Source organism: Halichoerus grypus, chromosome 8, assembly GCF_964656455.1.
Source record: "Halichoerus grypus chromosome 8, mHalGry1.hap1.1, whole genome shotgun sequence".
Classification (NCBI taxonomy): domain Eukaryota; kingdom Metazoa; phylum Chordata; class Mammalia; order Carnivora; family Phocidae; genus Halichoerus; species Halichoerus grypus.
Genome location: NC_135719.1, coordinates 72,967,392 through 72,984,369, shown reverse-complemented (window position 1 = coordinate 72,984,369; position 16,978 = coordinate 72,967,392). Strand labels below are relative to the sequence as shown.

General features: G+C 39.2%; 1 protein-coding gene across 2 annotated transcripts in view; it reads left to right on the top strand.

Moving 5' to 3' along the window:
- The first annotated feature begins 468 nt into the window (after positions 1-468).
- SPRED1 (sprouty related EVH1 domain containing 1) overlaps positions 469-16,978 on the top strand; it is a 121,657-nt gene continuing 105,147 nt past the window's right edge. Inside the window, exon 1 of one of the 2 annotated variants that reach the window (XM_078053394.1) lies at positions 469-1,657. In XM_078053394.1, coding sequence (XP_077909520.1) covers positions 1,626-1,657 — 32 coding nt within the window. In that variant the 5' untranslated portion in view covers positions 469-1,625. The remainder of the gene's footprint in view (positions 1,658-16,978) is intronic. The other variant, XM_036071066.2, reaches the window with a different exon arrangement.

Here is a 16,978-nt window from a genome sequence, read left to right as displayed (position 1 = left end):
ACACACTCCCGCTGTACATGCAGCTAGGGGACTGCAGCAATGCAACCAGAGGGACAGCTGGCGGAGCTCTCTTTGTACGGTCCCTCCCTCTAACCCCACCAACTAAAAATGAACTCATGCCAGTTCCATTCTTTGCTCTGCAAGGAAAACACACACACACACACACACACACACACACACACACGGCAAAACCGAGCAGCCTCCAATTTCCCCCTTGACCACACTGTCATTCTAGCCTCCTTGTTCTAACAACCCGGATATTCCAAAGCGAGTAACGGGGAGTAACGGGGAGTAGCGCGGCGCAACAATGCAACCTCCCAAGCAGCTCCCAGTGCAGCTCCCACCCCCGCCCCCTTTCGCAGCGTGCCAAGAGTTTGGAGCGCGCGCACGCACACTGTACACGGTGCCTGGCGTATCCCTCCGCCTCCCCCCTCCTTTCCCCGCTCTGTGGCTCGACAACGATTTGGGAAATGAAGGGAGGAGGGAACTACTTTCCTGAAACTTGCTATGCTGCACACGACTTCGAGTTGCAGTGATTCGCCCGGAGGCCGCAGCTTTTAGCCCTACCCACACGCCCTCACGGCCCGGGTACTGCGCTCGGCAACCGCACCCCGTGCCCGCTCTGGCCCCCGGGGGAGGCAGGCGGCCGGGAGAAGTCGCCAGGGACTACTTCGCCTCCTTCTCCCGTGGGCGCCCCCGGTTCGGGCAGCGGCGGCGGAAGGAGCGGGCGGCGTGAGCGCTTCCGCCGCCCCCCTCACGGCTCCCCTCTGGCGGGTGTGAGGAGCTGGCCCGCCGAGCTGCTGGTGGGCACTGGCTGGTGGGGGACCTGCGGCCGCTCTCCCGCTGCTTCCCGGGACCCTGTCTCCTGGGCGCGCCCGCTCTTCTCCGACCCGGGTGGGGGAGATCGGCTCGCCTGCCCTGGCCTCACACGCTCCCCGCCGCCCCCTCCTCCCCCTGCTGGAGGCGTCCCGACTGGAGCGTGTCTGGAGGAATCCGCCGCCGCGAGGCCCCTCGCCCGGTCCGGCTCGTGCCTGAGGACCGCTCCGGCCGCCTCCGGGCGCTAAGCGGGCAGCCGGCGGCGAGGTGGGAGATGGTGGGGTGGGCTCCGGTAGGACCGCGCCGCCGCCGCCCGGAGCCTGGGCTCGGCACCCTCCCGCCGGCCCCCACCGAACGCAGCTCTGCTTCCTCCTCGCCGCATCCCTGAGGGAAGCGCCGCCTCTGCTCCCGGGTTCTGCGCCCGCCCGCTCCTTCCTGGCCGGACCCCGCCGCGCTCCACCCCGGTGGCGGGAGGAGCAGCTCACCAGTCAGCCTTCGCAGCCCCTCTTCCCTTTTTCCTTTCCACCCACCCTCCCCGGCCTCCTCGGATCCCTTGGCTGGGCGCTGAGGCGGAGGAAGAGGCTGGGGTCGCCACGGCGGAGGTTGTTGCCGCCACCCCCCTGCGGGGGTGGCCGGGGTTCCCGGCTGGGGGGGCACCGTTCCGGGTGAGGCATCCACCATGGTGAGGCCCCTGAGCCGCTGCCCCCGCGCCCCCCCGGCCGCCGCTGCCTCCTGCCCCTCGGTGCTGCCGCTGCTCCTCCGCTTGCTGTTGCTCCTCCATCTCCAGATCGGATCGCGGTGAGGGAAAGATGAGCGAGGAGACGGCGACTTCTGACAACGAGTAAGCGCCTCATTGATCTTGATTAGTAACCCCCCCCCCCATCCTTCCGACCCCTCTGAGACTTGGGTGCCGGAAAGCTTGCAAGCTTGGAGAGTTCGGTGCATCTTGTTCTGGAGATAACATTTGATTTCTTTAGCCATTTAATGGCAGCACCCTCCACTGCCCCCCCCCCCCCCGCATTTAGTTGCTTACTTCTGGGGGAGGGTATTGAGTGTTGGGGTGGGATGGCAATTGTACGTCCATGAGATGGAGTAATGTGGACGGATGGTGGCGGGGTAGAAATTACCTCTTTGCCTCGAAGACCCCCCCGGCCTGTTCTTTTTCACTTTAGCATACCGTAAGTCAACATACCCTGAATATCCATCCTGCTTCCTTTATAGCTATTTTACTTGGAAACTAACGTGTGGGAGCACCTCCTGCAGCAAACTGCTCTTGAATCTTAATTCGATGAGTCAGTGACTCTTAAATACCGATTAAACCTCCCCCCTCCCCCCCCTTTTAAACTTACGACCTGTAAGCTTCATGTAAAAAATGGAACTAGGGAGACATTTTTAGAATTTAATAACATGAAGGACACCTGGAGTGTGGGAGACGTTGAACTATTATATTTTACCTTTGCGAATGCTGGGCATGTCTTTATCAGGGGCATAGAATATTGAGTGTTAATAATTATCCTTCAGCTGTATTGAGAAACACCATTTACGTTGATTTATCAGTATTTACATGGCAGAATATGTTGATGACTTCATTCATTAACTTCTAGAGTGTCCTGGCTTAAGTTTTTGTTTATTTGGGCTGTTTGTTTTCCAAACGAAGTACGTTGCCTTTTAAATACTTTGTTTTAACGTAACGGCTGCCTGAAAGAATAATGGTGCGGTAACAGTTTTTACTGAGACCGCATTTAATTCCGTGCAGAATATTTGCATCCGTTCTCTTGTAATTAAGTTCAAGTTTTGTTTATCTTTGGAGGATTGGAAAGAGTTAAGAGAGTTAGGACTAGTCCTAGGATGCATTCCTTTAAATAAAGTGCATTCCTCGAGTCAGACCTTTTTGAGAGAACTTTAAAATCCAAAGCCTAGGCCTGTTTAACATAAAATAGCTTGAGAAATGCCAAGCAGCGTTTCTCCTCGAACCTCCACCCCCCTCCCCCCACCAGCACACTCTTCTGATGAGCGGGTGTGGGAGAAGGTAGATTGCTGCAGTGTCAGTGCAGTCTGGAAGCAGAAGTGGCCGCCATGTTCTCTCTCTTTTTGTGAATCGCCCTCATTTGCATAGCACACTCTTCATTCATAAAAAAATAATTAAACATCCATCACCTTGGACATTTTGAAAGGATTTCCCAGGACAAAAATTCAAAGCTTTGACTGTCTGTCTTCATGTAGATTTTTGAGTTCAGGAAGTAAGGAGAATTCGAAGTTATAGGTTAAATTCAAAAACATACGCACACACAAACAACTACCCCTGTTCTCAGAATGTTGACACAGTTATGTGGGAAATATCAGTTCGGGGAGGTGCTGGGATCACGTGATCGCCTCCATTCATAAAATACCTGGCTGTCCATTCACAGTGCAGTACACTGTCTCACTGCCTTCCGCAGATTAGACCTACTTTGAGAGAGATCAAGAAGTATCTCAGATAACCCTTAGTTAGGGGAAAAACTGCTAAAAATCCTGAACGGAAGGACGATAATTTTTACTGGCATCTTTTAAGAAAGTAGCCTGGATCAAAATGTCAAATTCTGTTTTTAGAGATGGGAAAAGACTAATTACCATATTTAAAGTAAAATATTAATATTTCCTTTCTGGATACATCTAATAGAAAAACAAATGAGGGAACGTGAATTGACACATGCGTAAAATATATTGTTTCTAAATGGGCTCTTTTTCTAATACTTGCTATGGACAGATTAAGAATGCAAATTTTTCATGTAGTGATATTGGTGGATGATACTGCTGTTACACTGAAAATGAGTAAGAATTCCCAGTACTTTAATCCCAAAGATGTTGATATTTGAGACACCAAAAGGCAAGTTGGGAGGGTTGCCTTTTTTTTTTTTAATTTAAAAAAATTAAAAGTTGTTGATGTAGGACAACTTGGAAATTACCTCACTCACCCAGACCTTTAGAATTCTGTTTTCATAAATTTATCCTGCATTATTAATAAGTTATTCCCTAGAGGCTCTGTTATATTAGTTTTGGTAGAACAGAAAAAAATGTTTTAGCATATATATATTTTTTATGAGATGTTAACACTTCATGGGGACAGAACTCTTAGGGGTTTTATTAAAAAAAAATTTTTTTTTTTAATTCTAGGAAGTGATGTGTTCATCTGGTAATCAGTTTTATTAGAGCCAACATTGTACATTAGCTAAGCAAAAAGTGTGAACTTTGGAATATAGTTTTTATTCCAATAATTTATCTTATCTTTAATATTTAATGTTTTGAAACAGTAGTTTATTACTTATCATTGTATATAGTATGAAGAAACAAAAGATATATGTATGTTATGGCAGATGCCCTTAAAGCCTCAGCATTGTAAGACTCCTCTGTAATACGGATTTTATCTGGGCCTTAAATATATTTTTTTTCTACCTTCTTTTCTCCTTTTTTAGAAGCCATAATCAATAGGAATTTATTTACATTAGACACTGTTCTTAACACTTAAATGTTTTTTCACCTGATTTCAACCTTTAAAAGAGTGAAAATCACCAATATTTTGGGAAACCATTAACTTTCTAGGTAACCATTGTGAAAAATCGAGTGAGGCCTTTAGAGGCCTCATTTTGAAATCCTCTAATATATGCTCTATTATTTGAAATTAGAGTTCTGTTTGGAGAAATAGCTCTCAAAAGTTGATTTTGAGTGTATATTTAATCAATAATTAAGAATCTATTATGTGTAAGAGTTTATTTTATGCAGTGCCAAGTTTGAGGAAGGGTTGGTAAAAGTCTACTTTTCTTTTCCATCCTTCAGTAATAACTGGAACTGATTTAAAGTGTCATTAAAAAAAAAACAAAAAACTTTCCTCCTTGCAAAAGTAGTAATTTCAGATAATGTACAAAATAGTCCTTAAAGGGAGTAAGTAATAACTATTTGTGTATCTGTTACTCAGATAACAAGTCTTAACATTTGATATACTATAATCAAACCTCTCCTATGATGTTGATGTAGAATCTTATTCATTTATTGGATTTTTACTATGTGCCATGCACTATGATGATTTTTTTCTGTATTATTTTATGTATATACATGTATTCTTTATAGAGTGGAATTGCATAGTAGAAACTTCATACCCAAATATATTGTGACCCTTTTCCTATGTCATTAAATATTTCCTAGAACATAGTTTTTAATGGCTACATTATGGTTCAGTGTATAACATACATTAGTTTTAACCAGTCTACTATCGTTGGATAATCTTTTATTCCTGAACGGTGCTGCATTTGATCCTGAGTTCTGTCCTCATCCAAATCTTTTACTCTTTCCTTAAGATACTCTAGGAATGGAGTTAAAGGAGATGCAAACTTTAAGTTGTTCTTTCTGCTACATTGCCCTCTAGAAAAGGAAAACTCACATGAGAGTGCTTATGTCTTGAAATATCTGTCCAGTTCTCTTTGAAAACATTTTTGCCAATTTTGAAGGTGGAAATGAGATCTTGTTCCTATTTTTAAAATGTGCTGGGTGGTAAAATAAAATTGATTAAAAAAAACCCCCAAACTTGTTAGGTTGTTTTGGGCAACCAGACTGTTTTTAAATATCATATTACAAATAGAATTAAAGTGATCGTACAGAAGTTTTGCAGATAGTTTACTTAACTCTTACCAATTCTTATGTAGTATGGTGTAATGTAAAGAGCATTGGACTTGGAATTGGGAGATGCCTTTCTGTCCCAGCTGTCACTAATTATTCTGTGATTCTGGACAAGTACAGCCTCTGTGGGCCTCAGTTTGCTCATTTCATTAGAGCAATTTGAACTAAGCATCGTTATAGGCCCTTCCTGTACTAAATTACCCTAAAATAATACAGTGATAGGCACATTACAAGTCATTAGACTTGTAACGTGTATTTGTTAATCAATTATTTTTTTTGGTTAATTTTATTATATTGTTGTTTTTGACATATTTAAGCAAATGAAAGACTTCCAGTAGAGATCTGGTAGGATACTGAAGTAAAAGCATGAATTTTGAAGAGCCAAGATAAAAAATTTGGAGACAATTGGTAGTACATTCATAATCTTCTAAGGTTTTATTATTTTGGGCTTAATAGCCATATGTCTTTGATAATATATATACCTCACAGATGGAGAACTTTGTACTGCTCTTTTTTTTTTTTCTTTTAAATAAATATGGCCTCTGGATGAATAAGAGAACAAAAGGCTATTGGGCTTAAACACCAACTTGAGTAGTTCTAAAAGGAATACACTAACAAGAGACCAGCTCTCATGCTTTACTTAATGGCTAAGAAGTGTCAAAAGTAAGTCTTTTCATTTGGTTATTCATACTAATCATATTAACCTAAGACGAAGGGATAATTTTACACTTAGTGTAAGAAGTTAACACAGATAATGAATTTTTTCATCCTTAAATAGTTAGATTTAATTCACTATTTATGACAAGTTTTATGTCTTAGCTGCATCTCATTTTAGAGTCGAGAGCCAGTCATTACAAATCCCTGAGATGTTTTTGTGGCACTCAGAATGGTTTGAAATGAAAAAGATCTATTCATGTATTTCTGTTTAAACGTAGTTCATTATTTTTGTTAAAGCATAGTTCATTAGTAATGGATCTTAGACTGAGGTGTTAAATTGCTTCCGACATAGGGTTCTTAGAATTAAGAGTGTTTTTACTAATCTCTAATTGAAACTTGTTTACATTCATAATTGAAGGAAATTCCAACAAACCATAGCAGCATTAGAGATACCTGTGACAGCAGTTAGTTTCCTAGGGCTGCTGTAATGTGACAAAGTACCACAAACTGGATAGCTTAAAACAACAGAAATTTATTGTTTCAATTTTGGAGGTTGGAAGTCCAAAATCAAGGTATTGGCAGGGCCATGTTCCCATTAAACCGGTAGGGGAATCCTTCCTTGTCTTTTCCTGGCTTCTGGTGGTTGATGGCAATCTTTGGCATTTTTGGCTTGCAGCTGCCTGATTCCATTTTCTGCGTTCATCATCACGTGATGTTCTGCCTGTGTGTCTCTGTGTCTTCAAGCGGCCATGTGACACCAGTCTTATTGGATTAGGTCTCCTCTACTCCAGTATGACCCCCTCTAAATAAATTACACTTGTAGTGACCCTATTTACAAGTAAGGTCATGTTCTGAGGTAGAGGGTTAGAACTCAACATGTTTTTTTAGAGGGATACTGTTCAACCTATAACACCAATATAAGTCAGATTTTTTTTCTTATAGTACAGTTGCTGTTCATTTGTTACAGATTTATTGAAATAATGCTTTGAGTCATCACTACTTTGAAGTTATAGTAGGGATGCCTTGCTGGCTCATTGAGTAGAACAGGCGATTCTTGATCTCAGGGTTGTGAGTTCAAGCCCCTTGTTGGCTGTAAAGCTTACTTAAAAATAAATAAATAAATGAAGTTATGGTTATTAAACCATTGGGAGAGCTCATATGTATCTTAATGTTAATAAAGCACGGATATTACTATGTCAAAATTAAAAATATTTTGATAGTTATTTCAGTATAATTGATTCTTTTATAATCCTATGTATTTTGTTTTAGGCCTTTAATATTATTCTGAGAAGGGGGATATAGCCTTCATCAGACGGCCAAAGAAGTCTATTGGCACAAAAGGTTAAAATCTCCTGCTATAGACAGAGGCCCAGAAGGCTGAACTCAAAGATAGAGTTTATAAAATTGGAAGATTAAGAAACATGAATGGTAAAATGAACAAGTCCAACATACAGCTAACAGTTCCAAAAGAAGAGATCATGGAGGAGAGGAAATATTCAGAGATAATGGCTGAGAATTTTCAAGAAGTAGCAAATCAAACCCAATTCAGCGAACTAACTACGAAACAAAGCCTCATAGTCAAACTGGGTTTATCTTGAGATTTCATGAATGCATCAACATGAGAAAATTGATGTAGTTTTATCACATTTGAAGATTAAGGAAGAGAAATAATACAATCTTAAATGCCAGAAGTGCAGTATTGTCATTCATTCTCTGCCCATAATATGGAAGTAAATGTTTATGATTTATAGATTTATAGTATGTGTTCATAAATGTAGATTTATATTACTTTTCTCCTTCCTAGAATTTTAGACTTAATATTTCTCATTTAAAAAGAGGGTATTAGGGGCGCCTGGGTGGCTCAGTCATTGGGTATCTGCCTTCGGCTCAGGTCATGATCCCGGGGTCCTGGGATCGAGCCCCACATCGGGCTCCCTGCTCAGCGGGAAGCCTCCTTCTCCCTCTCCCATTCCCCCTGCTTGTGTTCCCTCTCTCACTGTGTCTCTCTCTGTCAAATAAATAAAATCTTAAAAAAAATAAATAAAAATAAAAAGAGGGTATTGGATTTGGTCAACTTCAGGATAGCTTTTAGTATAAGAGTTCTAGAATCCTAAGTAATGTTCTTTGTACTTCTGAAATCCCCATTTAATATATCATTTCTGTTACTTATAAATGTAGGATTGACTGGTGGAAATTACCTTGTGTCTGAAACTTTTGAATTATCTTAGAAGGCATTTTCTTTCTACATTTAGAAGGCAAAGAATAAGCTTTAGTGAATTCAAGAGTAATTGAAAATTAAATTTTAATATACCAGTTTTACAATTTTATTTTTAAATTGTATGTGTATAACAGGGATTATAGTTTAGATAAAGGCCATTATGATTTGGAATGTAGACTGTAATTGTTTTCCTAGAAATATTTATAATGATACTCTTACATATGATTAGATGCATCTTGTTTGTTCACCTGATTAGAGATTATTTTAACAAATACAATTTTTGGCTTCTCTATATTAGTATCCTGTAGTAGGATTACATAAATTTAGATGGAATTTAGTGAATTGTGGTTTTCTGATACCACTTTATCAAAGTTAACATAACTTACCATATCAGAATGTTTAATTTGGCGTAAAGTCACCAAACTTTGTTGTTGTTGTTGTGAATCACATTGACTTTTTGAGTTTGGAATTAGGGGTCAATTTTGGGTTTGCTCTCTTAATGATACGTAAAAGCATTTCAGAATTTTAGTTGCCTGAATTATATATACGGATTTCTTAGTTTTTCAGGACAGATACCATTAGTAACTTTTTCTTCAAGAATTTCAGTGCAGTGACATTTGAGTGTCTACTAGGTACTTGACATTTCCTTAGCCCTGGAGATGCAAAGATAAGTAAAACCTGATAACTGCGTTCACTATCCAACAAGGGAACTAGATCCCTCTGAAATGTGATGTGTGTCTGTATATGAAGTTCTTCAAGGCTCAAGGAGAAAGTGATTATGCCTGGCTGCGGATGGCAGTGTGGGAGTTGTGTGAAGGAAGGCTTCAGAAAAGAGGTCGAATATTAGGAGTCAGCCAGAGATAAGGATAATGGAAAGGGAAAAGGCATTTCAAGAAGGGAGGGTAAAAACAAAACAAGAACAAGCATGAACGGAGATGGAAAGTTCGGAGAAAAGCAGTAATTTTTTGGATACACTTATTTGCAGGAGTGGTGGGGGGAGAACATTATATCAAAAACTAATGATGTACTATACCTTGGGTAATTGAATTTAAATTAAAGAATAAGAACGTTGGAGACAATTGTGAGAAGTCTGAATTTGTGCTTAAGTTGTATCAGCAACCTTGGGGCAAGGGTGCTGGCTAGCCCTGGAGTATGACACCCACAAGATGAATGTGGAAGAAGCTCCTGAAAATCAGTTTTTCTTTTCTTTTAAAAGATTTTATTTATATGACAGAGAGAGACAGCGAGAGAGGGAACACAAGCAGGGGGAGTGGGAGAGGGAGAAGCAGGCTTCCCACTGAGCAGGGAGCCTGATGCGGGGCTGGATCCCAGGACCCTGAGATCATGACCTGAGCCGAAGGCAGACACTTAACGACTGAGCCACCCAGGTGCCCCGCTTTTTCTTTAGGCTCTACACCCAGTGTGGAGCCCAACGTGGGGCTCAAACTCACCGCCTTGAGATCAAGACCTGAGCCAACAGGGCGCCTGGGTGGCTCAGTGGGTTAAGCGTCTGGGGCTCAGGTCATGATCCCAGGGTCCTGGGATAGAGCTCCCCCATCGGGTTCTCTGGAGCCTGCTTCTCCCTCTCCCTCTGCCCGCTGCTCCCCCTGCTTATGCTTGCACGAGCGCTCTCTCTGTCAAATAAATTAAAAAAAAAAAAACAAAAGACCTGAGCTGAGATCAAGAGTCGGATGCTCAACCAACTGAGCCACCCAGGTGCCCCGAAAGTCAGTCTTTCTTGACAAGATGAGAAAATTTATTTTAATTGGTCAGTGATAACAATTTTGAACAGAGTCCTCATTAATTTTTCAGATAATGCACTGAGTTCAAAGAAAATATGTTCTTTGAGCTACCCTCCTTCACTCCCAACTTCAAGTCTTAGGTCAGTAAGGATACTTAATGAGAAGCACCAGTTTAAGTCTTTATCATGTAGGCAGTGCAGAACTACTAATTTAAGTGAGGGAGTGATATCAGATTTGTGTAGAAAGCTGAATACTGGGATTCACTGGGACAGTTGATTGAAGGGAGAAGAAGATGAACTACAAATAATGAGGAAGATGTAATAATCAAGGCAAAACAGCTGGAAGTAGTGCATTTGGAACTGTTGGGGATGAATTTGTGGGGCAGTTCAGATGTCCAGATGATTCCTTGACTGGATGTGAAGGAATGAGTAGGAGGAGTGTGGGACGACTTCAGCATTTTAAATTTGGGCCTCTGTGATGCTTTTAAATGGAGTGGGAAGAGGCAGAGGTTTTTAATGGGAGAACATCTCAGTTTTGGCTTTTTAAAGCTTGCCTACCTGTAGGTATCAAGGTAGACGATGTCTTATAAGGTGTTTTAAATATAGGTTTGGTGTTCCCAAAGAAGGTTGAGAGGGTAGAGTTAGAGGTAATGTCTTCGGCATATGTAATATTTGAACCAGGGGAAATTGCCCAAGAAGAATATTAAGTAGTAGTGGGAGGATGAATAGTGAGAAACAGCAATGTTTTTAAGAGACACTAAAAATTCTTTTTTATTATTTTTATTATTTTTATTTTTTTCAAAGATTTTATTTATTTATTTGACAGAGAGAGACACAGTGAGAGAGGGAACACAAGCAGGGGGAGGGGAAGAGGGCGAAGCAGGCTTCCTGCGGAGCAGGGAGCCCGATGCAGGGCTGGATCCCAGGATCCTGGGATCATGACCTGAGCTGAAGGCAGACGCTTAACGACTGAGCCACCCAGGCGCCCTGAGACACTAAAAATTCTTGATAGGTAAGAGAGTTTAGAGGAAAAGTATTAAAGACAAAACAGGAAGTAATGAAGTAGAGACAGCAAAGAGTAAGGTTATACACATTCAGGGGAAATTGGGAGTTGAGATTGTTGAGGTGATGTTAATAGTGGAGAGGAAGAGAAAAAAACATTTTTTTAGAAAGATTTTATTTATTTATTTGACAGAGGCACAGCGAGAGAGGGGACACAAGCAGGGGGAGTGGGAGAGGGAGAAGCAGGCTTCCCGCTGAGCAGGGAGCCCGATGCAGGGCTCAATCCCAGGACCCTGGGATCATGACCTGAGCCGAAGGCAGACGCTTAACGACTGAGCCACCCAGGCGCCACCCAGGTGCCCCGAGAAAAAAGGAAAGGTTGGGTAAAAGGTAGAACAAAGTCTAGGAAAGAGAAGTCTATCAGACTTTTATTGTTTGTCATACGCTGTGCTAGATTTAATCCTTCTAATGACCATGGGAGCTAAGTATTATCCATAGTTTACAGAGGAGATAACTGAGACTTAAGAGTGACTTAGTAACTTGCCCATAGCCACAAAAGGGAATAAGTGGTAGAACGGAGATCCAAATGTCATTGCATTTGTACCATACTGTATGCCATACAATTAATGGCCAGACTTGATTTTAAAGAAAAAAGGTTGAAGTGATATGGAGACACATAGAACTGACGGCTGTTTTAAGGGACTGTAAGTTTTGGTAAAGTTAAAGAGCGTGTAGAATAGAAGTGGGAAAAATCGAAAGATACTGATCAGAGAACATAGACTCCAGAGTAATGACAGATGAGAGAATATTAAAGTAGAAAAGGTTGTTGGAGTAGAGGAGCCAGAATCTGCTAGGAGATTTATGAAAAAAGGTCAACAATATTTAAGTTGCTAGGTTGGATGGTACCAGGAGTTGAGGTGGAAAGGAATCTTGAGCCAGCACCAATGTATTTAATGTGTGTGTGGATTGAGTGACTTAGAGTGGAAGTATGAATGCTGACATCTGCCTCTACTATTTGAAGAGACTGGAATTAGGATTTTGGAATTGGAAGTTGAAGATGGAGGGTGCCAGCGGGAGGAGGATAAGAGAGGGAAAGGTTTAGCTGGGAAGAGTTGAGAGTATTGGAAATGATAGGATCTCATGTAATAATGGTCCTAAGGAATGAGGGATGTTGGGAATTAGGGATGTTGGGAGTTAGAGAAAGGAAGATAGACATGTGAATAAATTTTCTAGATTGGGATTTTATTGAGAACTTTAAGGTTTTCTGAGGGACTAACCAAGATGGTGACTGATACTGTATGGTTTTATCCAGATACATTATACTGTCTTTGGCAGAAGGTTTTGTATTTTGGGGGGTACTCTAGTCTTAATGTAATCAGAAAGTCCTTTTCAAAACAAAATTCACTAATTACATTTCTATGATTAACTTGGTGTTCAGAATTAACATGGTCCTGCAGTTACTGGTGACTGCCACATTAAGACTGTGGCAAATCACATAACATGTCTTTGTGCTTGATTCTCCATCTGTAAAACCAGGATAATATGTCACTACTTCAAGGGATGTTAAGGTAAAGTAACCTCCTCCTCCCCCCAACATTTTTTGATTAGAGATAAGAGAATATTAAAAAGAACTTTTAGTTCTTGAGAAGAAAGGTACTATGTTCATGAAGTAATCAGTGCTCATTTTCATTTAGCCTAAGGTAGGGTTACTTTTAAAAGAGGATTATTGACTTGTTGGAAAAATTGTATTTCAAATTAAATGTTAAAGAAGCAGCTTTTTGTAAAAACTTAAAATCTAAAAATTCCAACAAGCAAAAAATAACAAATCTATGTTGTGAACGTTTTCTTTTATGTTCTGAGCAAAGAATGTGAGAAGAGGTAGCTAGATTAGTAACTAGTGTTGGACAGGACGCAAGGCAAACACCTGGCTCCAGCCAGTTTTTTGTCTGATACTTAAACAACTAATTATATAAGGAGTATATTTCTAGAGTTTGCTAATTAAAGCAATTTTAATACCTGAGTACATTTTGGAAGTATATTGACATCTGTCATCTTCAGTGGAAAAAGTCATCTTTCTCAGAAAAATATCATTATATGGAAGGCATAAAATCTATTTTTGTGGGAGAGAAGGTAGAGAGGAAGTTTTTTTTCAGCTTATTAAAATTTAGACATTTACTTTTTTGCAGCTGTAATCAAACTAAGATTTCTACTTAATAGGTGAGATGGGCTAAATCTGCTAGTTAGCATTTCATTGCTCTGGATTTAGTCTGTTAACTTTAATTTGGGCAGGTAAAGGTCTGTAAACTTATGTTCATTTTAGTCACCAACAATGAAAGCAAAAATCTGTTTACACTTTCGTGTAGCCTGATTAGCTTATTATTCTGAAACTGTAATTTGTTAATTAAAAAATTGTTGCTTTAGATACATAATTACTGAAACTTGATTTAGGAATGAATTTGAAGTCTATGAATCAAGATCTTGAATGAACATAAATCAGGAACTTAAAAATATGATGATGAAAATTATATATACTTTTTCTCTTAAGAATTATTTAATCCAAAAACCCAAACTTACTTAACTTAGTAAAAGTTAAGAACATATGCCAAATAACTTTAGTAAGTATATCAAATTAAGATATTCTTCAACTCCATATTTTGATCACCTTAAAAAGAAAGGGGAGAGACACAAATGAATAAGACAAGCTAGCCTATAACCACCTTAGTTTTCCTTAGCAGTTTTTCGTCTCACTGCTTCAGGAAAGAGCAAACTTAGCTTCTAAGTGAGCCAAAAGAAAAATAATTTAACCTGAAGTTATATAGACCCTATTGCTGTCCAGTCTGAACCTGTATCATGTGTACAAGGTCACAGCATACACCACATAAAAGTAGTTTGACTTATAATTACTGGCTAACTTTGAGTCCCATTTTTGCATTTACCTTGTCTCAAATCAATTTAACTAGATAGGAGGAGGAAAACAGTGAAACTGAACTAAATTCTTTTAATTGAGTGGTATGGTCTGAATATTTGTGTCCTCCTGGGAACCCATGTTGAAATCCTAACCCTCAAAGATGATATTAGGAGGTGGGGAGGTGGGGTCTTTGGCAGGTGCTTAAATCTTGAGGGTGGAGCCCTCCTTGAATGGGATTAGTGCCTTCAGAGGCTCCAGAGAGAGGCTTTGGAGAGATCCTAGCCCCTTCTACTATGTGAGGGCACAAGAGAAAAGGCCTCAGCTGTGAACCAGGAAGAAGGCCCTCAGCCGACCGACCATCCTGGCTCCTTGATCTAGGACTTCCCGGCCTCCAGAACTGCTAAGAAATAAATTTCTCTTGTTTATAAGCTACCCAGTCTGTGGAGTTTTGTTATAGAAGCCTGAATGGACTAAGACACTGACTTTTCTTTGTTTTGGGGAGGACAAGGAGCAATAATTACCTCAAAGAAAGAAAGAAAAAAATCACAATTTTCAGTTGCTTTTAGTTCCATACGTATAATTTTTACTTGTTTTAACAGTGTATGTATAAATGTTTATTCATTTTCACCTAATATCCTAAAAGAATTTCTGTGCTTATGCATAGTTTTTTTAGTAATTATTATAATTTTAATGCTTGTAATATTTCATCAAGTTGTACTATAAGTTTACACAGCTATTATCTTATTAGTGAAAACTTGGTTTCCAGCTCTTCGCCTTAATAAGTAAATAACATTGTAATGAGCATTTTTTTTTTTTTGCATATAATTGTTTTTTTTTTTTCTTTTCAATTTCTTAGGATGAATTTACAGGAGGGAGATAACTATGTCAAGGAGTATTAAGTTTTTTTTTAAATTATTGATATGAATTGCTGCTTCCAAAAATTCATATTTTTTTTACTACTATGGATTATTTATAAATGAAATTCATTCTCAGATTTCTTAGATTCAGTTTTTGTTTTTTCTTTTTACTATCTTGCAGTTTTTTTGTATAGCTCCCAGCACATAATTGACAACTAATATTTGAGTGATTATCAGCATTGTCTTAAAATTATCTTATGGATTTAGTCTTCAGAGCAACCATTTTATTTTTTTATTTTATTTTTTTCCTTTTTGAATATTTTTTAAATTTTATTTTATTATGTTATGTTAGTCACCATACATTACATCATTAGTTTTTGATGTAGTGTTCCATGATTCATTGTTTGCGTATAACACCCAGTGCTCCATTCAATACGCAGAGCAACCATTTTAAATGTTGTTACAATTACTATGCTTCCATTTACAAAGATGAGGAAACGGAGGCTTAGCAAAAAGTTAAGGAACTTGGCAAAGATTATATCACTTTGTGCCCACCCCCTATTCTGTATAAAACCATAATGCTGGTCAAGACTTTGTAGTTAAAAATGCCATCTTATGAACTACAGTGTATAAGGGATGTTGTCCTCCAAGGATGCATCTATTGGTACTAAAGATTTACATTTATGTTCAGCTTATTATTTCATGAAAATAAGAGATAATAACTGAAAAGCATAGAAATCCTCAGGGGAGTGCATTTCAAGGTCGAGTTGTGAGGAATTTCAGGGGAATTCAGATTAGAATTGCTGTAGCTAGATATTAGATAGTAAGTGTTACATCCTTGCTTCTTAGATTTCTTCACTGAAGGGTTCCAAATGATAAGGGAATGCATCCCAAAGCAGCCTTAAAAAGGTATAACATTGTTTTGAAATCTAGTAATAGATCTTAAAGATTCATGTAAACTTGCATTTTAATCAATACTATAGTTGTATTTCCAGTATGAAATGCTTCTAGTTATTTATATTAGAGAAAAATGGAAAGCTTTTTAACCATCAAATCTTTGCATATTTATATCCTGTGGCACTATGTGTCTCTACCTCATGTGGCACATTCCTGGGAGGAAGTGTATTCTGGTGAGAGGCAGCATTTGACATACATCAGGGTGTTGCTCCTGAGTGAAGGGCATGATTGTGCCCTGTAATTATAGTGGCTGCCATTTTCAAACAAGTGGAACCTTTCAATCCAGCAAAAATTAATATAAACTTTATGAAGTACAAAAACAATATTGTAGGAAACTAGGAAGACAATGGGAAATTACCCATTGAAAATTTTTTTCTGCACTTATTTATAGTAAAAGTATTATAAAGGCAACAATATATAGAAGCGATCTTAAATTTAAAATTTGTTTCTATAAAAACTTCAGGTTATACAATTTATATAGACAGTGAATTCCTGTATTAGAAAGAATAGAATTGTGCTAATTGGTACTCTAGAAAATATAGAAAGCTGCATAGAAAAGAAAACTCAGATTCTGGTCTCAGTTTTACCATTTACTTAAGTGACTTAGAACAAATCTTTTAGTGTCTGTGCTAATGAGGACAGTAATCTTTTCCCATCCATAAATACTTTTTCATGAAAAATGTAAATAAATAGATTTATTTAAAGATGAGTTTTGATATACTTGGAAAAAGGAGGGTTTTCTAGAGGATTGGAATACAAAAGGGAGGTAGAGCAGAAGGCACACAGAAAAATAAAAGGTTTTTAGCAAAACCTTAGGGAGAGGAAGAAAGCTAAGGAAAATGAGCCTGGGCCTGTTTTGGGAGCCACATGAAATCTGTATAAGGAGTGTGTTAGCTAAGTTAAAGGTTATATAACCTATATATTGGGAAGCTTTGTAAAATATCTGCATAGTTAAAATCAGACTATGAACATTTGAGTGGTGTATCAAATGGTTTAGAAAAATTACCTTTTACCAAAAATACTGTTTGCAACAAGACTAAATTCACAAGGATATTGAGATCATATAGGGGAAGGGGAGAGTTCCTAAATGTTTTTAATTTTGTTTTTTTTAAAGATTTTATTTATTTGATAGAGCGAGAGAGCACAAGCAGGGGGAACAGTAGAGGGAGAGG